At 38.3% G+C, this 20,261-nt stretch overlaps 1 protein-coding gene across 2 annotated transcripts in view; it reads right to left on the reverse strand.

Moving 5' to 3' along the window:
• Positions 1-285: 285 nt before the first annotated feature.
• The window catches only part of LOC124166809, a 28,589-nt gene continuing 8,613 nt past the window's right edge, over positions 286-20,261 (reverse strand). For both annotated transcript variants that reach the window (XM_046544502.1, XM_046544500.1), the window contains exons 3-4: positions 4,456-4,805; positions 286-2,031 (exon numbers count right to left, since the gene is read on the reverse strand). In XM_046544502.1, the coding sequence (XP_046400458.1) occupies positions 1,581-2,031; positions 4,456-4,805 (801 nt within the window). In that variant the 3' untranslated portion in view covers positions 286-1,580. The remainder of the gene's footprint in view (positions 2,032-4,455; positions 4,806-20,261) is intronic.

Below are 20,261 nucleotides of genomic sequence, written 5' to 3' on the forward strand. Positions count from 1 at the left end.
AACCCTTAAGGGAACTTGAATTGCAAAATAAAATAGATCAACTGGCAAATTCATTCAACATATTCAGATATGTATCACATTCCACCTAGCCCGTCACATTTTCAGGCCCAGGTTTCGGAGGGGTACATATTATCTTAGCCTGCTATTCTAAAGGCTTAAGGTTCAAATCCCAACAAGGTGGGTTTTTCACCATCCATGGCTAGGATATATGCACACAACTACCAACTTTAATGTGAGGGAGGACCTCATAGTCCTAATTTTGTTTAGAAAATAAATAGAGCATTATTAGTCATCATAAGGGGCTTCATTATCAGAGACTTACTCAGGTACAAACACATGGTTAAACAGTCCTAGGAGAGAAAAATATTTATAGTAAACTACCTACATTTTATCTAAGAACAAATTTATTAATGAAAAGTTTACCCCAGGAATATATACATATTACCTTATAATAAGATAGGTAATCATTTTGTCCTGGTGGCTTTAATCGTTTAAGGTGACAATATTTGGTATCTATGATTACAAATACATAATGTGTTTGGAAAAGGCTTAATGCACTTCACTGTTGGTTGCTATCTCATTGGAGTCATGCAGCACCAAAACTGAGCAGAATAAACACACTTCAGCGTATCGAGTCTGCAAATCATATAAACATCATCAATGTCTTCTTACCAGAGACCATTTCTTAATATGCATCCCTAAGTCCATTCATAGTTCCTTTTCAAATCAACACATATCCACTTGAATTACCCGTAAGTAGCATTGTATACCCTATGTAGGCTACACTTTCATAGTATCCAAAATACTCCTTTGTCTGATCACATATAAGTTAGAATTACCTTTATGACACAAGGTATGCATTTATTCAAAAATAAATTACCAGTTTACATCACCGCAAATGGTAAGCTTCCTGAGTTAGCGCATGCCTTCATTCAACCAAAAGTTCTTGATTTTTGTGGAAATGTGTATGAGTTCTATCACCTTAAGTTCTGCTTCCAAGAAGTATATGTACATATCAGGCCATCATAAGGCCACTCTGGGCTGAATTTTGGAAAACTCATGAAACCAATGAGGATTCAATAAGGGCTACCAAATGAAGCAATCAATTAAACTGCTTTTAGGTAGTCAAAAGGGAGAGCCCCTATAGGCAGCTCCTTGATTAGTCAATATCATCTCTGAATTGTTTTTATCTCATTACTAATGGTAAACAAATGTGGGGTAGAATTGAAAGCCCAATTTGGACCAGTATAGTATGCAGTAAATAAATTTTTACATGGTTACTTACTGTCTGTTGTTAATTTTGTACATCACCAGTCTTAGATTCACATTAATTGACATGGGAAAAACTTCCCATAAAACCAGGAATTGAGCCATAGACCTTTCGAATGGGAATGAAGGAACCTGGATACCCTGGTGGTCTATGCAGAGACCAGGTAGGCCAAACATCTGTGGTTCCATTCCAAGTCCTGGGGAATCTTTTCCCATTGCAATTTATGTGAATTACACTGTCTTTCATGAGGCTGGATTAAAATATTTCACCACTGTTTATGAATCTGGCTTAAAGGTGAATGCCAGTCAGGTCATATATATTCTCGATCACAGCACAGCTTGATCACTGATGACAAATTCTCCCTGGCTTCCTTGTTCTCCAATCCGAGGGCGTGGACCTTTTGTAAGAATCCAAAGGATGAGTCGTCAACCCTTTCAACGTCCGGCGCATCCTGGTTGCCAATGTAGTAGAGGGGGAGGAAGGTCAAGGCCATCCCGATACCAAAGAATGAGTACTTCTTCATCTGGTCCTCGAGCTCAGCATATGGGAGTGTCGACCTGAGTGTTGGCACTCCAAAGTGGTCAAGCCAGCGCACCAAAGTGCTATGGTATTCCTTGAGGAGCTCGTCAAAACATTTCTCACGGATTGTCCTCTCTACAGAGGTCAACAGGAAATAGGAGAGGTCAGCGGCAGGGGTACAGTAGCGCACCATCTGGTAGTCCACAAACTTCACCTCCCAACTGCCTCCTTTGGAACGCTTCCTGTGAGACAGGGACGAATGCGAAAGTTGAGTGGTGGAAATAAGAGGGTCTCCAGTAAAATTATATGAGGCCTTCAGGGAAGAAAGGGATCAAACACTATCGCATATCATCTCTCATGAGAGCAGTGGCATAACAATGGGGGCAGATGACGATGATGAGGGCAGTCATTGGTGATGAAGGCAGTGGCGCAGCGAGGGGGGGTTTTGGGGGATAAAACCCCCATCAGAGATCACAGAAATTTTTAAGTTTAATCCATTTAACTTAATTGGATTGATATTACTAATTGAATAGTATATGGATTAATAAAATATCCCTCAGAAAGCCGTAAAACTCAACATTTTGAACTATTTTCTTATAATTCCGCAATTTATTAATATATATATATATACTCACATAAGGATATCGATTAAGCATATTTCCTTGTGAACTTAAGTGCTTACATAAACCCAATGCCAAAATAAGGAAAAACACGACAGTAGTTTCCAAAAAAAGTCCCCTGTCTACGAATATTGTCACCAGTGCACTATACATATAAGTTGATTTAACTATAAATATGTCCACGATAACCTCTTTTATTGTTTCATTCAGGGATAAAATAGAAAGATGAGAGGTAGGGAATAAAATAATCATCCATTTACAGCCAGCCTCGGTGTAAATGCGCATAAAGAATACGTTCTCGGCGGCTGGAGCGAACTACGTTGCCTGATATCATAGAATTATTTATTATAATCTTTATTTAATTCCAGAGCCCAAAATAAAAGTACAGGCAAAGGTCTCGAATTATAAACATAAATTAATGTGAATCTCGAATTATAAAACGAATGAGTTTTTTTTTCGCTTATAATTATTTCATCGAGTCAAACATAAACCTCAAGAAGTATAAAGATTAAGTAAATAAACGGTTTTCAAGTGATCACACAAATACGTTAAAATGGAACAGAGAAAAATTACGAAAAAAGCAATATTTTATTTTATTCGAGCTCTAACTAAAACATGATTCTTCCACCTTTATATTCAGCACTCATGGATAGTACACACATCCATACTAATGTGACGAGAACACGGAAAGATATTCAGAGTAATCCTTCCGCAGACGTAAAATCCTGCATAAAATGGAATTCGTGATTTGGAAACAGTTAACCATTCAATATTTCCGAGACCTCACCGCTACCCAACCTCATTTCCTGCCAAAGAAAGCCTTACATCCTTTGGAGTTTCAAAAGTTCCGTTTACAACTTCCTTCTATACTGCCTAAGATCCCGCATATCAAAGGCTTACCGCATCCTCAAATTTCAGTAGGAGGTTATCACCGCTATCCTAACCAGTTCAAAATCCCATCCATTTTCTCGGGGTTAACTTATTACCGAATATTATTCACCGAGAAATACATTTCTAGGCTAAACGGCCGTTCCAAGCATTTTTTTCTCCTCTGAACATAAAATAGCACTAGTTGGACCATTGATAGACGTAAATAATTTTTACATAGGCTATCAGATAATTTGAACATCGGCAGCTTAATACTTCCGTCCATTCTACATTTTTACGCTCGCTTTTTGCCAAGTAAATAATTAGAGCAATTATTTTTTTAGATGGCGACGGTGATTTTCAATGCATATCTTTACGCTACCTCGATATACACATTCAGTTGAATTGTATCTATATCGCCAACTGATCATCGCACAGGTAAAGAGTGTACTCGCCTTATCAAAAATTCAATCACCACTAGTTAATCGACGTAATCCGTAACTTATTTTTCTAAAATAATAATTTTTAAAAATTCCGTTCCGGTCCACAAAAATCGTTCATGCAAACAGAATTTAACTCGTACGGATTAATGTACCGTGTAACCAGGCCTCTAAGCTATAATTTAGTCATTAGATGATTTAATACCTCTTCGGACATATATCCCATTTCAGACTTATGACGAATCCGACCAACGACCAAGTCTTCGGAACGATACGTAATAGGGTAGTTTCCTTCATCAAAGAAAACGAAAGGCATTGATTGCGATTGCCTATGGTCGGAGAGTTTCCTTCGTTTCATAAGGTATTAATAATCCTTATTTAAGCCAAGCGCTACCTGCTAGCAGCCTGCATCGTAGCGGCTCTCATAGCCTCGCACCAAGGTGGCCTCACAAAGCGGCACCCAGAACCAGAATGACGTCACACGGACTTTTCCCAGAATTCATACTTTGCCGTCGCGTTTTTGCGCGCCTGAAAGTTTTCACTTTTCATTTAATCGCGAAAAATAGATATCGTCATTTAAAAATCTAAAAGCGTGAAATGCGTACTCCAGGAGTAATAATCTTTCGATTAAGGCAATAAAAAATAATAGGAAACCACCCTATTCGGGAAGCACCTACTGAACTCATCTAGTTGCTGATTGAATAATCCACTACATATTTAATATCCGTGGGTTAATCACCTGAAGAGCAAGTTGTTTATCCATACGTCGCCGTGGTTGATGACCGAGTACCTGTCCCTGGCCGTCACCGACTTGGTCATCAGCTTGAAGAGGCCTTCTCTGAGTCGATCGGTGAGCGCGTCGGCCGCCGAAGGATATCGTTCCCTGATGGCAGCAGCAGCCGCGAGAGCGCACTTCTGGTAGACGGACTCCCGGTGGCCCTTGCCGTCCGGCACCATCCAAGTCTCCGGGGTCAATTTGACGATCGACTGGAATGTGACGGGATCCTTCTGCTGTAGACAATACGAGAAGGCATGCAGTTTGCCCAGGGATCGCATCACCAGCAGGGACTGATCCAGGTCCAGACCCACCTAGACAAAATAGGAGATTATCAGAGCAAAATATACATATTGCCATCCAAAAATGTCCTCAGCGCTGAGATGAGTGCAGAACCATCCTTTTATCATCATATACAGGGTGTCCCATTTATATTGACCACCCGAAATAACTTCCTGTCCAGATGCAAATTCAAAAATGTGTCAAGCACATGTTCATTAGCCGTCAGGGGGATATTAATCGGCATGACTGCCTTCCTTGCAGCTTTGTTATTTACAAAGATATGAACAGCGGTATGTCTTTTTTAAATGGCACCCTATATTTTTTATTCGGCAATTCATTTCCTCTCCTATAACTCCTCCTGTTCATATCTTTGTAAATAACAAAGCTACAAGGAAGGCAATCATGCTGATTAATGTCCCCCTGATGGCTAATGAACATTTGATTGGCATATTTTTGAATTTGCATCTGGACAAAAAGTTATTTCGGGTGGTCAAGATAAATGGGACACCCTGTATATTCGTGGAAGGTTATTCGGGAATTACACCGTGTCCAGGTTAACTCCATCTCAGCCGACGTTTCGATGTACGAGCTGTCCATTTGATGACCTGACCCGGTGGAATTCCCGAATAACCTTCAACGATTCGATACGCCGGGAAAGCCTGCGATTATTCTTCATCGTATACATTATTACAGAGAGGTGTTTTTCTGTCATTCTGTGTATCGATGTCTAAGTTCTAACAACACGCATCTCAAAATTTGGCCGATTTGAGACAGGTATCTTAAACAAAGGGTAATGACATTTAAAAAATTAAATTCAAGCAGAAAACAATTCTTTATTTACAAATGTACGCTTCTTTTTTAGTTTTATGAATTTTTGGTTTACAATTACAGTGTACAATTAAAAACATAAATAGTTTCTTTTGCTCACCTGAAAAGTTACTACTTTTGAGATACGCGTTGTTAGAATTTAGCCATCGATATGCTCCGTAAATACTGCACCTACAGTGATAAATGACGTATCATTTTAAACGTTGAATCACCGAATTCTGACGAAAAATACAATCTCAATCTCAAATTTCACTATTTACACTATTTTAACATTTTTTATTTGACTTAGATTTTTCCTGGCCGGTTAATCGCTCGAGTTATATCAACTCCACATGTTTTTTTTTAATTCTAAACTTCAGAAAGTCGACCATGTCTTTCCAAAACATACGAAAACAGTTCCCAATCAAAGAGGCCTTTTCAATGACAATTAATAAAGCACATGGTCAGACTCTTCAGAGAGCCGGATTGTTCTTGTCAGAACACCTGGTGAGTTGTATGCGGCATTTTCTTGAGTCTGCACTCTCCGTGATATTTATGTTTGTGTTAAAGAAACTCACAACCAAAAAGTTGCATGTCAAGTACTTCTAACTTGGTCTTTAAAGTTTTGTAAATTGCGGATATTATTCAATAACAGACACAAGGGCGTATCCAGGATCGAAATTAGAGGGGGGCAAGCCGTGGTTGGTCAAGTTGTAACACAGAGAAGGCTAAGGAAACTAAAATTTCAAGAAAATTATAACAGCACTTTAATGTTTTTAAAAATGTTTCCTCAGGAAAATTTTTTTATTTTAATTACATGTTTTATGCCAATATCACTTCTCTTGGTTTTAAATAAAATTCGTTCAAAACTTTCTTTTTAAACTAAATTTACTTTTAGATCTGGGGGGGACAGCTGTCCCCTCCTGCCCCTCATGGGTACGCCCATGACCAGACGTCATGCCTGTTCCTACTGATACCAAACTCTCTTCCCTGTATTTTATTTATATATGTTTTGTACATTTAATAATTATGAACTCTATAGATTATATTATCACGACTATAACTTTTTTCTTACGGCCCAAGTTAAAATGACATATATTATACTCTTTTGGCGCGATTGTAGTGAATTCCTTAATGATACGAATGCAGGTTGGTACTGAACAGGATGTCTGTAGCCTAGTCGGCAGATTGCTTTGCTGAAGCCAGTAAGTGACGGACGGGTCCCAAGTTCCAATATCGAATGAAGCTTTTGGAAAGCCCGAAAAAATTTCTCCACCAGAGCTTATTTTTTCGTGATTCACCAATCAAGTCAATTTTATTCGTATATATATCGTGGAACAGCATATTAAGTGATACACAAAGATATCGTAATGTCCACTAACTGATTGTGATTGCCAGCCAATCGAAACACTTGTTATAGAGTTTGTGAAATTAAAATTAAGTACTATATCTTTGCGTATCATTCACGAATCAAGTTTATATTTCCGTATTCCGCTGGGTTAGGAAAACATTAACATAGGTAATCAGTGGTTTGATATTGAATAACTTTTTTGTTATAACAAATTTCCCAATAAAATCGGTCCACATATTCTGCTGTCAAATTTTATTCTATAAATCCTAATGGAAAATACGAGATAGTTGATTTTTTTGTGATTTCTCAATCACTTATCTCTACGAGGAAACCACACGGAGATTTTGTCTTCCTGGATCCGTACCAAAACAATGCTTCCTTCAACATAAACCATACAAATCTTATATTAGAAAAAAAGTTATCACCCTCAATTAAGAAACCGCCTCCAAAATTAATTTTTTATCCGTGTTTATCATAAGCAAATTCGGGGATGCTTCCTTGTTGTACATTTATTTAGTAGTCTACTGAATTGATACTGCCAAGGTTACACATGTGCCAGCTTCAAATCAAAATGAAATCTTCGGACGGTCTTAAATAAAAATCCTCTGAATGCGATGATGATCAGAGAAAGGAACGCCCAATAAAACGCCATGAGTGATATTAAAATACTTCTGGCTTATTGAGGGGACACCTCTATCCTTATTTGAAAAAAACTTCGGGTTGAAGTACAGAGTGCACAAGCGCGCTAAAATAACTAACTAATGATTCTAATAATTATTTCTTCATACTATTTGGTGCTACGCATGGAAATACACCTAAAATTGAAGATTTTAAGCATGTGGTTCAGTAGCCATTGTGATCCCTCGAAGTAGAGCATGAAAGCAATGAACACGCTGATACGGAAAGTTAGAAAATTTTGGATTCAATCTTATCAGCCTTAGATATCTATGTAAGGACAGCTCTGCACTACAGACGCTTGGCCGTTGGAAGAAGAATACAGAAGGTATCGTAATAGCAAGCAGTGAACATCGGCTCGTTGAAGTTGAGTTAGAATAGCGGGCCAAACTATCGGGTTTAAGCAGGTTTTGATAGAGGAAAGAAGTATTTGATGTTTCCGAGAAAATTTCAAAATAAACTCTTCTCATTGCACCTCATTGACTGACGGCCATCAAAAAACAGGCTTTCCGTGCTATAATTTCTTGAAATAGCGATTGAAAATGTAAATATTTACGCACGTTCAAAAGGCGATACCTACTTTCCTAAGCATGCGAAAAATGTTATTCATTGCTATAAATAAATGTTGTTTCAACCAAAAACTCAAAGTCAGTTCACTTTACCGTTATGATCATGATAAAAATAAAAATTTAGCTCGAGACCGAACTGTTTCTTCAGTTATAAGCAAATTTATGCTATTGTTATATTCCGACTCATTTCTCTTGCCGATAAAATTATCACTCTCCTTTTTGATACGTGGCTATTTTGCTAGCCGGTTAAATTTTCACCGCATGCACTCTCTTTGTTTGATGCGTGTCTATTGTTTTTTTCCGATTCCATTCCCGATCTATGCATATTCGTTTGATGACATGGCTATTGTTCAATTCGACCCGGTCCGTCTTATTCGCCTTTTTTTGTAAATTCGTGAGTCTCTGGAACTTTCCATTGTGCCTATACTGTGCTGATTGTGGGGAATGCATTTTTGACAGTGCACTTTTGCGAAAAGAATGGCGCACCAGTGGAAAGTTCTAGAGCGCACGGGGGAGCGGTCACATGCCGCGATTCCTAAAACTGCACGCACCATTCACCCGAGGTCATATTCGTCAAGAGCTGTAGTACGCGTAGCGCGTGCTCGAAGGTCCGTGGATGGGAAGCTCTACGATTGACCTGGAGTATTCGAGGGAGGAGATAACTCTTGCCCAAGAAGCAACACTCAAATACACTCCTAGCGGCAAACTCCGTATTATTCATTTCTCGCCTATACTGCACCTCCAAGAAGACCACCTTCGCAGTCCGGAAACCCTCAGCGTCAGTCAAGGTCCTAAGTCTGAGTCGCCCCTTGTCCAGCTGTCCATCAGAGGACACGACACAATAATTTAAGTCAAATGACGCTAGTTACCCAAATGAAAATGACAGAACGGTCAGCTCAAACATTTTCAAAGGATAACTTAAAAATATGAGGATAAAATCATCTACATTGCTGTCCCCTTATTCATAATCATTAGTCATCAATCCTAAGATTGGTTTGACGCAGCTCGCCATTCCGACAACTCTCGTCCGACCGCACCTTGAATATGCAGCGAGCGTATGGGATTCGGTGCAGAAAGACTTGATCCGCGAACTGAATAAAATACAAAGGAAGGCTGCGCGTTTCCTCAAAAACTACTACGGGCGTACAGACAGCGTTACCTAGATGTTAAGCGAATTAGGCTGGGAGCCGCTGGAGACTCGGAGGCTGCGCGCTAGGCTTAGCTTACTTGAACAATTGAGAATGGATATCTTTAACAGCGACACGGAGAACATAATATTAGAGCCCCACTATATTTCCAGGTCCGACAGAAGCGATAAATTAAGAGAGATGTTTTGCTGAACGGATAGATATGGGAATTCATATTCCCCCGAAACATAAAGGACTTTAATAAATGCTAGTCGTAATATCCTTAGTGCCCTTCCTTTTTATTTGTAAACGGCTGGTGTCCTAACACCCCCTGTCACACGCCTTTGGGCGGTTTGCGGGGTATTATGTAGATGTAGATTCCTCTCTCCTATCCGCTAACCTTTTCATGGCGACGTATTTCTTCTCTTTTACATCCTATATAACCTCCTATGCAACTCATTCGGGGCCGTCCCTTGCCTTCTTCCGTTCCACCTGTTTTTCAACGATCGTCTTCATTATGCCTCAAAACGTGGCCAACTAAGTTGTCCCTTCTTCTGCTTAAGGTTTTTGGAGGCTTCTCTTTTCTCCCACTCTTCTTAGCACTTCCCCGTTACTTACACGGTCTATCCATTTTATCTTCATCATTCTTCGGCAGCATCACATTTCGAATGCTTCCACTCTTTGACTTCTCTGCTGCTGTCAACGTCCAACCCTCCCCTCCAGAGTTTCCCTTATTATTTTTCTTTAATCTGGAGGAATGTAGTCTTTTATGACAAAACTTTATTTGATAACCCAAGCAAAAATACTGTGTTTTGAATCGTGCAGTCCCGAACGTATCTCCTCATCCCAGGGCTAAAGAAATGACAGATACGGACACGAGTTCGACACACCGTAACTTGGTACCTCTAAACTTCTATTGATAATAGCATATGATTATTATAGAAGGCTAATTTGGTTCAGGATCAATAAAAGCTCATCACTGAGGCGAGAGGACGAGCACTGGTGGAAGATTGCCACAAAGATAGAGCATTTCATCTCGAGGGCTGACGAACGTCATCGGCTTATGCATAGTAGCTGCATCATGTACCATTAAGGAGAAATAGAAGGATGAGAGAAATATTGTCATTCCTATGACAATATTTGCCTCGGGCCGAGTCATCAACATGTCAGGAATATTTTGAGATAAGGTCTGAGCTGAGTGAAGGAAGCGTTCCACATCTGGGTGTTTTGTCTTGGGCTGTAAAAGGTGTCGCGTCGCATGCTTTGAAATCGTAAGAGTAAATAGCGGCGGCTAACAGCGGAATCGGAAGTCTTACGCACAAGCACCCAGCAGGATCATTTCACATTTTTTCCTTACACAGTAACACTTAGTTGCACATGGTTGTATTTCATTGTTGTCAACGGCCTTCGGGAGCAGCTGCGTGTTGCGCTTTGGCATGCGAGGTTTCGCGTCCATTGCAGGTCGCATTATCAAGCTCGATGAAATTCCACCGGAGTAGTGGGGGAGGAGAGCGACGCTGACAGTTTCTTCTCAACTTCTCTCAATTAAAAGCATGGGATAGGGATACTACATCACCTGAGCTATTAAATAAATTGTAGATATTTCTACAGCTCATAAGTAAGTTTCTTTTAATTTATTGCTACCATTGTTCGACATCGGTAAAGAGCATTTTTTGGGTTTGCAGGAACTTAAATCAACAACTTGTTCTCAAAAATGCAACGTTTTCCATGAACGAAATAAAACTTGCTATGCAATGCGCAATTTTGTATGAGAGTAGCTTTGGGATGACCTTTGCTTTGTTGAAATATTTAGTGCTAAAGTGAGGAACATGGAGATTAAAACAAAAAATTGGCAACTTTTCGGTAAAAACGGCTCAGGAACTTAAGGAAATGGAGAACCACTCTATACGTAAGAGATTATCTAGAGGTTTTTCTATAAATAGATGGAAGATGAATTTAGTATTTCCGCATTACCCAAAGATATAAATGACTTTTTAGCAAAAAATGTGAGTATATACGAATTGAGGAGAGTGCGTTGAGCTTACGTGTTTTAGTTTAATTCCCACAATTTCGTGAAACTATACGCGACAAAATAAGGTTTACTACACACGTACCTTTCTAATTTAAACAAGCTGCCCACACTTATTATATTTCTTCATTTATTGCCAATCATAAAGTTTTGAGCAAAATGTAAATAGAGGGCTTGATACTCCAGCAGCAATCAATTTCCCCCAACATCCGGACAACATTTTCGGAGTTAACATTTGAGGGGGTGGGAAGCCAAGTGGTACAGTGATTTTTTTCTAAAATTAGTTAGGTATATATATCAGGTAAACAGTGCTTTAGTTGGGAAAAAAATTTAGGCAGTCTTCTCCAAAATTTGCCAACAGCTGAACATGTATTACACGTCCGGCCGCAATTGAAATGTCAAACTGCAACCCTTATATTAGTTTAAGTTTTTCCACGAGAAAGCTCTTAATAAGTGAACAATCATTTCCGATTTTTCTTTCTGAAATCCGTTGGAAAATTCACAGTGAGGCTATTTTTTTAGAGATTTAAAAAGGTAGTTTAACCGGTACGCTTATAACGAGTTTGGATTTGGCCCAATAACAGCACTGCAGGTAAAGAAAACAATCGAGATCAACTAGATATTTAGCAGTGGAATGAATCTCCTGCCTCAATCAGAAGAAAAGTTGGGATGTTTTCACAGTTTGGCTCACATTTGCTTGGAGTTATTTGTTTTTGAATAGATATTTTTAATAATTACTTTTTATAGATTTAATTTTTGTTTTTTTGTTCTAGTTGTTACTTTCTGTCGGTTGAATTTATGTAAAATGGTGTTATCCGTAGAAATAAATAAATAAATAAATAAATAAAAATTGATTTTCCAATAGATAACAGCACATAAGAAAGAATCACTCGCATCTCTTGGCAACCAAGTATTTGTATACATATTTTATCATTTTCTGTTGTTAATTCAATTTAGAAAATAATCACTTGTACGTTTTGCCTCTCACCCCCTCATTATGACATCCGTGCAATATCCATGTTTATCCAATTAACGTTGAGTGGATATCTGTCAAATACCCAAAGGACCCACCAAACAACGTTGTGGCGATGTCCAACAGTGAACATGGAGGTCCACATAACAACATCTTTAAGATTTCTACACAACATCTAATGAGTTTGTCAATGGCTGCGCTTATTATAGTTTTAGGTATTCCTCAGGCATATAAACAAAAAAAACATTTGTACTTTTCAATTCTACTCAAAAACAGAACATCGATACTATTTGAAATAACAATTGTTTTAATACCACGGATAATACAACTTGAATATCTATGTAACGTTATTACAACTCGTCGTGGATGTCAAAATATCCATCGTGAAATAAAAACGTGTTTTGGATATATCAACCTCATTTAGATATCCGATGGATATCGTCCGCTACTTGGGTAGAAGGGGATGGCCACTTGCAACACCCGAGGCAGTTTTATTCGGGCAGCATTAATCATAGTAACCAACTACTTTATATTTTAAATAATTATATTACGTATTAAGAGAATGGATAGCTTAGAATAAGGTTTTTAAATAAACTACAAGTTAAAAAATTTCAGTATCAGAATTTCGTTTTTTCTAAGTTGGCGACAATGATTTGCACTGCATATCTTTACGATGTCACTCTACACACATTAAGTTGAATCCTTTCCATACCAACTGATGCCAACTGAACATTACCAGGGTAAAGAGAATGTTCTTACTGCCCTTACCTACAATACAATTACCACTAGTTAATAAACGCCACGATTAGATTATTTTTTCCAAAATAAATTGATGCACGAATATATCGACTTGATTCATCGTTCCGTAGTTATTACTATTCCGTATTGTAGGCGGTGATGATAGCTCAATTAGGCGCAATAATTTGTTGCATGAAATAGTCAAATTATGCTTCCGCAGCAAACTCTGTGAAGCAGCACTCGTGAGCCGGCACTATGTTTTCCGTTAAGCCATAATTCCGATATTTTTTCTATTCCGTCAACGGTAACGCACTGAAAAGTCCACGACTGCGATGGAGAGACTATTAGATAAGAATCAAGGTTACGTCGTCCCACGCAGTCGGATTGGCGATTCCCATCTTACGCAAAAGGAATCAAAGAACGTGTCTCGGACATCAATGAGCATGTATACAGGAGAAAAGGTCCCCCAACCGCTGTCCACTCCAATATTACAAACGCCACACGGGAAATCTTACGTCAGGTAAAGAGATAATAAATGATAGATATTCTCGAGTCATTGGATCTTAAGCAAGTAGAAGCTAATTACGATGCATGGTTGCCTTAGATCAGTGGCGCAGCGAGGGGGGGGGGTTTCGGGGGATAACCCCCCCCCAGAGCTCAGAAAAATGTTTAAGTTTAATCCATTTTACGTAATTGAATTGATATTACTAATAGAATAGTGCAAGGATTAATAAAATATCCCTAAGAAAGCCGTAAAACTCACCATTTTGAACCATTTATCTTAAAATTCCGCAATTTACTAATCTCGTACCTACCGCTTATCCTGGTGGGTATTCCATACCTCCACACATCACGGTATTAGTATCACCTAAACCCCCCCTAGCCTTAATTCCTAGCTGCGCCCCTTCCTTAGATCATGCACACAGTGTAATGAAAGTAAAAATCTTCGAAATTCCACTTAAATTTAGTAAAGTACGACTTAGGCTTCGACGTGGAACATGACCATCTGGTACATTTGAATAGAAGGCAGAGAATATAAAGGCACACACAAATTGATTTTTTAAATATGAAAATTCCCAAAAACTCAACTATCTGAGGTGTGGGTTAAGGGATAGAGGAGGGAAAACCCCATGGGCGTGTGTGCAAGTGTGTAAGGGGGCGTAACTGTTTGCTAGTTCATTGAGAACTGTTACCAAAACAATGTATTTGATACTGCTATTAAGTGATAGTCTAACGGAGCATACTCAATGGCACAATCATTCCATCATTATAATGAATGCTTTCTGGAATTACTTGGTGGAACTCCATACATGAATATAAATTAATAAATCAATTAATTCATCAAAGAAGTTTTATAGATTACAATAACATTTTTAAATTAATCCGACCGCGGTTTACAGTCACTACCAAGGTCTTTACTTATTTTTACCGTTTAATTTTCTCTGCTCCTTACTTTCCTCCCCTCATCCCCTCCTCTACAGCCATTGTTCCCCTGCCCGTACGATGGCCACCTATATAGAGAGCTCTCTTGACGACCGGAATCCGTCGCCGAATGAATGTAAACACTTGAAACCTCGATCTATTTAATATTAAAATATGAGTGGACTTCACTAAATGTTTTAGATTAATTACTTGATTAATTAATTTATATTCTATAATTATTCTAAGTACGTTTAATTAATACTTTTCCTCTATTGTTCCAAAAACAGTGGAATTATGTAAACTTGAAGGTTGATGTTGGATACTGATATTTTAAAGTCTTCAATAGAAATTGAATCCTCTGTCCGCCATGCTATCAAATGGATTTAAAACAATGCAATAAAATCCGTTGACGCCACATTTAAACATAGATCAGGTACCCTTTTAAATAAAACTCTACATTAGAACATAGGTAATTTGCTAGGGCGCCGAATTAAAAGCACATTCTATGGACAAGTTAAAAATTCTTGTTGTTTTAAAAATGAATAGCGGGATTTTAACGCTTTCTAATATTTATTACACATCCTTAAAGCTATAAATGATGCATGAATTAAAAGAGCAACTCCAACAGTTTTACGTAAAAGTAAGTGTTCAATGTGAACGCCATTCGTCACACGATATATGTCAAGACAATATGAGAGTTCTTCCCAAACGTTGATAAGTGTTTCTAGAGTAATTAGAGCTTTCTAACGGATGGTGGCGGAAACATTGGGTGCACACGAGTATTCTTGCAAGCAAACAAAATTGTTTGGGTTTCTCTTTCATTTGATGTATTATTTATAGCTGTAAGTTAAGTTTAATAAATACAAAAACGCGCTTAAACGCTGTTATTAATTTTGAAACAATCGGTATATATTAGACCTATTCGTATCCATTAAAAAAAAATAGAATTCAATGAGTGCGCTACAGTCCACAAATAAATTATACACACTTAATTACTCCATGTGGTGTGAAGTATTATATTGTACACAATACGTAGAGTGTAACAATTTACCGCGGATTATAATTATCAATGAGGGAAATTTTTTAACATTAACTCCTTGATTCCGCCGAAAATATATTAACGCGCAATATTACTCTATATTAATGCGCAATATTATTCTACTTCAGTTAATTTGCTTCAAAATAAGCCATTAATAAATCAGGTTTCTATCATTGCATTACAATTTAAGGCTGATAATACGCCACAGAGCGCCCTCCGGCACTAAGAAAAGCCTCGTCTCCGTATCCAAAATTAATCATGGACACAGGAAGTTGATATGTCGCAATCAAGTCGCCTTGAATCTTGGCACAAAGAAACGGGTCAATCGCTTTGATTTAAATGATTTTGTAGGCCATCCATTTTATAGGGTCACAATCCGCATGCCATTTAGCCGTTATCTTCATTGTCCGATTATTTGATCCAGAGCGGTTCCTATCCCATATAACTCTGCGGACCACTAACTCTGAAACTGAATCACGACAAGCCTCTAATATACTCCTTATCAGTTGTAAACCTTCCTCAGTAACTTTTCAATTCAAATGTACTCGCATAAAATATATTACAGATTAAATGGATATTGGGATCGTTCACAAATTTATTTAAATTGTCAATGAGACAGAGTTTGAAAAGTGAACAGATCTAATTCTTCATTGAGGTTTCCGCGGTCCATGGCTGATAAATATAGCAGAAACCTGTAATGTCCGTTTCTCATTGCCCCATCTACTCTTCGAGCTATGCGCGGCGGAAAAGTGAGAACCCTAACCCTTTAGCAGTTGAGTTGATTGCGTCATGAACTCATGTCGAGCAGTTCACTTCTCAGCTACTCCTGGAAATTGTGCATGGGCTTCGCAATGATCATTGTTGTTTAGACACTCGCGAGCGATTCTCTCCCTTTATGATCGGTTCTCCATGAGCTAATTAACTGGAACTCCACATTTACGTCACAAACTCATAAAAAGTGGGCGGCAAAGTCAGCATTATTTATATCAAACTTATTAGAGAAGGGCTGAATTAGGAATATTTTGCTTTCGTTATCACCGATCTTTCTCTTCCATCAACCGAATTCTTTCAATACATGGCGATTTCGGGTTTGAATGAACTACCCCGCTGCTCATGGCTCACATTTGCCCCATCCCATTTATTATACCCATCATTCGGCAATTTTTATTTGTTCTGCGGAACAAAATTGAGGCCCTGGAATGAGCCTTACAGAATTTTTAGAACCCTTAGAAATGGAACTAAAAATGCTATATTCCACGGAACATATCGCACGGAAACAGTCATCCACTTACTCAACAGAAATTGTTTCTACAGATCTACACGGAACATGAGCCAATTTTCCTTAGAGCTACTCAGAAAGCGAGAACGCTACCACGGAACGAACTACGCTTTCTGTATAATCCTTACGTTCTTTAGAAAACATTCTATAGAGATTTGTAGCAGGGTATTAATCAATTAAGCGGATGAAGACGAACTTTACCAAATAATGATGCTCAGCTTACTCAAACCAAAATTGCACTACTTTCAAATAATTCTAAAGGTGAAAGGGAATGATAAGTTGTGACGAAATCAATATCATTTGAACACTCTCCCATAAGTTTGAGATAAAAAAAAAACGCCAACGTTCCCGCCCAATTTGGTGAAATCATTAGAGTTCCGATTCATTAACTCGTTCAAGGAGAACACGTAACACTCACAACACTGTAAATTACAACGAACTACTAGAGAAAGGTGCGCAATGCCGTGCAGTAGCTGAGAAGCGGCGATCGGCTGGTATGAGCGCGTGACGACATCAACTCATCTGCGAAAGGGTTAAGGCCGTTGAACGTTCACCGCGACTAGCTTCAATAATATTAATAAAAAGACTGAGAAGAAATTCAACATTTTTAGTAAAAGATGCAAACCTGGTCATATTTGGTCAAATTGACCCACTTGGACATAATAGGGCGCGAGGATTGGTCGGGCATGCCAGTGCTCATTGTAGGCGCCGGTTAAAAAAAATCTGTCCCTAATTATTTAAAACTATCACAATAGAGTGGAGAAGAATGGCAAAGGGGAGGTAAACGGAAAGGAGGAGGAACAATGAAGTGTTGAACATGAACGGGGGAGGAGAGGCGGCTCTCAACGGGGGAGCAGAGGCAGATGAGATACGGAGGAGACAGAAGATATGGATGGCGGGAGCACTAAGCGGGGAGGGGAGGTTGAAAACAGTGTTAACAGGATACAATGTTGGGTAAACGAGGGAGAGGAAGGAAGAGGATTGGATTTTTAGATATAATGAAAGGAAGTAGGCCATATTGTGATTTGAAGAAGGAAGTCCTTGAAGAGAGTGGGGGCTGCCAGAAGGCTTCTGAAGTACTCTATGTAAACCTACTTTAATCGATTGAATACTTGAATAATAATCACAATAGACAACATGCATTCGGTGAACGAACTCATTGCTAAAAGTTATAGTGAGACAATTTGTTCACACTACATATAATTCAGTGCATTCAAACGCGACAATTATTATAATCAGAACACGAGAGCATGTTGACGAGGTGAACAAACCCGGAAATGCTGCACATGTTGGAGTAAAGCCATGCGAACGCGGATAGAAGCTCATTTGCTCACCATGGCGAGCCAGGTGGTTGAATGGCCAAGTATGGGAAACTCGATTCTTGTCTGCCAAATAATCGGAAAAAACTTGACTTTCATTGAATGTCATGGATTAGCCCCTCGAAACTCGAGCAAGGAGAGCCCCTGGATGACAAATAGGGTCGTTCAGTCAGATTAAAAATCTAAATTCAAGGAAATAATTCAGTAAATGGAATAATAATGGAGCTTTAGTGGTTAAACCCACTGCAGTTACCTTACGTTTCTTTATTTTTTGCCCATCAACCATTATCTGCACTTACCTCCACACTGCAATTGTACCCCTTAGCATCTAGGGTCTTCTATTTATCAATTTCTAAGTTCATACCAGTCCCGATACCACTACGTCCTCAGTAAGAATCGATGCAACCCCGAGCTGGCAACGCTCTTATATGGACGGATTACAGCTGAGGAGGAAATGGAGGGAAATGGAAGTTGCCAAGATGAATGCAGATATCGCCTTAAGACGAGCGGCAAGGTGAAATCGAGGCAACTGAATACTAAGCGAATCGGAGAGACACAAGGAGAATTCGGAGTATGTAAAAGAGAATAGATATATAAGTAACTAATAGAAGATATACAGGGCAAAGAAAAAGAAGATCTGCGCTGAAATTACGGATAATTACCGAGTTTTACAGCGTCTAATGTAAATGGAGTAGTAAAAATTCTCAACCGGTCTAGGTTCCTTCCTTCATAGCCTATTTCCCGCATAATGATGAAGAAGTCAACAGGTTATTTTAAGTGTACGACTACTATCTCACATCGACGAAAAACTTGGCTCATGTTTCGTTAAATTTTGTACTAAAATAAATAAGTTTAATGTACCAAATTACCAAAAAATTGCCATCAAAATTATGCACAGAAATTTTTTTATGTGGGCTGATGAATTTCCTATGACCTGGATAAGCTACACGGAGTTGGAAGATATATTCTCTTACGCAGAGGAAATGTGGAAGGATCCCTTCTAAGTTTAACTTATTCATGTATTGCGGTTTGAAAATACCAACCTAAAGTGTTTCATTTAAAACTTCATGCACAACCTTCAAATTCACAGAACTACATATCGAAGGAATACTCATTTGATGTATATCTGCATTCATTAAAATTACCAGACTATACTTTATTTACAGAGAGAGGGTCCCAGAAGTTTCTTTGTGGAACCTGCAAATCATGTCAATGACCAGATTAACTTTATGGCTCCACATCAAACATATAAATACTAAATTTTTAAAAAGAGTTTCGTATTAAAACGGCATCTACACGTTATACCGCAAAACTTGGGTCTTTAAAACAAAAGTTTTACGAAGAACTACGTAGTTAATCCCATTATTTACATCGATTACGAGATTATTGTGTTTCACATTAGAAAAATCAAAAAGCGTTTTGAACAATAATATAGCTTAATAATAAAACGTTATTGTACTTTTCCACACGGTTTAATTAATACGACCGGTTTCGTCGCAGAGGCGACATCATCAGGTACAGAATCCGTTATAATAACAGTTATTTTGTTCTTGGTTTATTAATTAAACCGTGTGGAAAAGTACAATAACGTTTTATTATTAAGAATGAATTTTCACAAAGTAAAGCCAGAAACAATCAAAATAATATAACTTATTGAAAAAAGAGTTGTTTTTTAAGGAATGATCTAGGTGGTATACAAATCGAGATTTGGTTGCTCGGAGGGAACTTTTTACTGGTCGGCATTCGAGTCGATGCAGGAAAATCGATGCTATTCGAAATAATATGAGGAAAAAATTGATTTAACGGGTTTTATGACCACGACGGCCTTTATAGTTCTAGGAAAAAAACCTTTGAAATGACACGTACGCGTAATTGTGCACGTCGTTTCAGAGTCGTTTGTGAAAAATTGTTGATAAAGATGTTTTTCTTAAAAATTTTCAATGGTAAATGATGCACAAAGGTTAAGAAAACACTTAGCTGTTTCACAAAATAAAATATATTGCGACCGGTTTCGATACAGCGTATCATCATCTGATGATACGCTGTATCGAAATCGGTCGCAATATATTTTATTTTGTGAAACAGCTAAGTGTTTTCTTAACCTTTGTGCATCATGAAGGAGTTTCACCATGTTACGCCAACCACCATCGCAATTAATAG

Source organism: Ischnura elegans, chromosome 10 (assembly GCF_921293095.1).
Source record: "Ischnura elegans chromosome 10, ioIscEleg1.1, whole genome shotgun sequence".
In the NCBI taxonomy this organism is placed as follows: domain Eukaryota; kingdom Metazoa; phylum Arthropoda; class Insecta; order Odonata; family Coenagrionidae; genus Ischnura; species Ischnura elegans.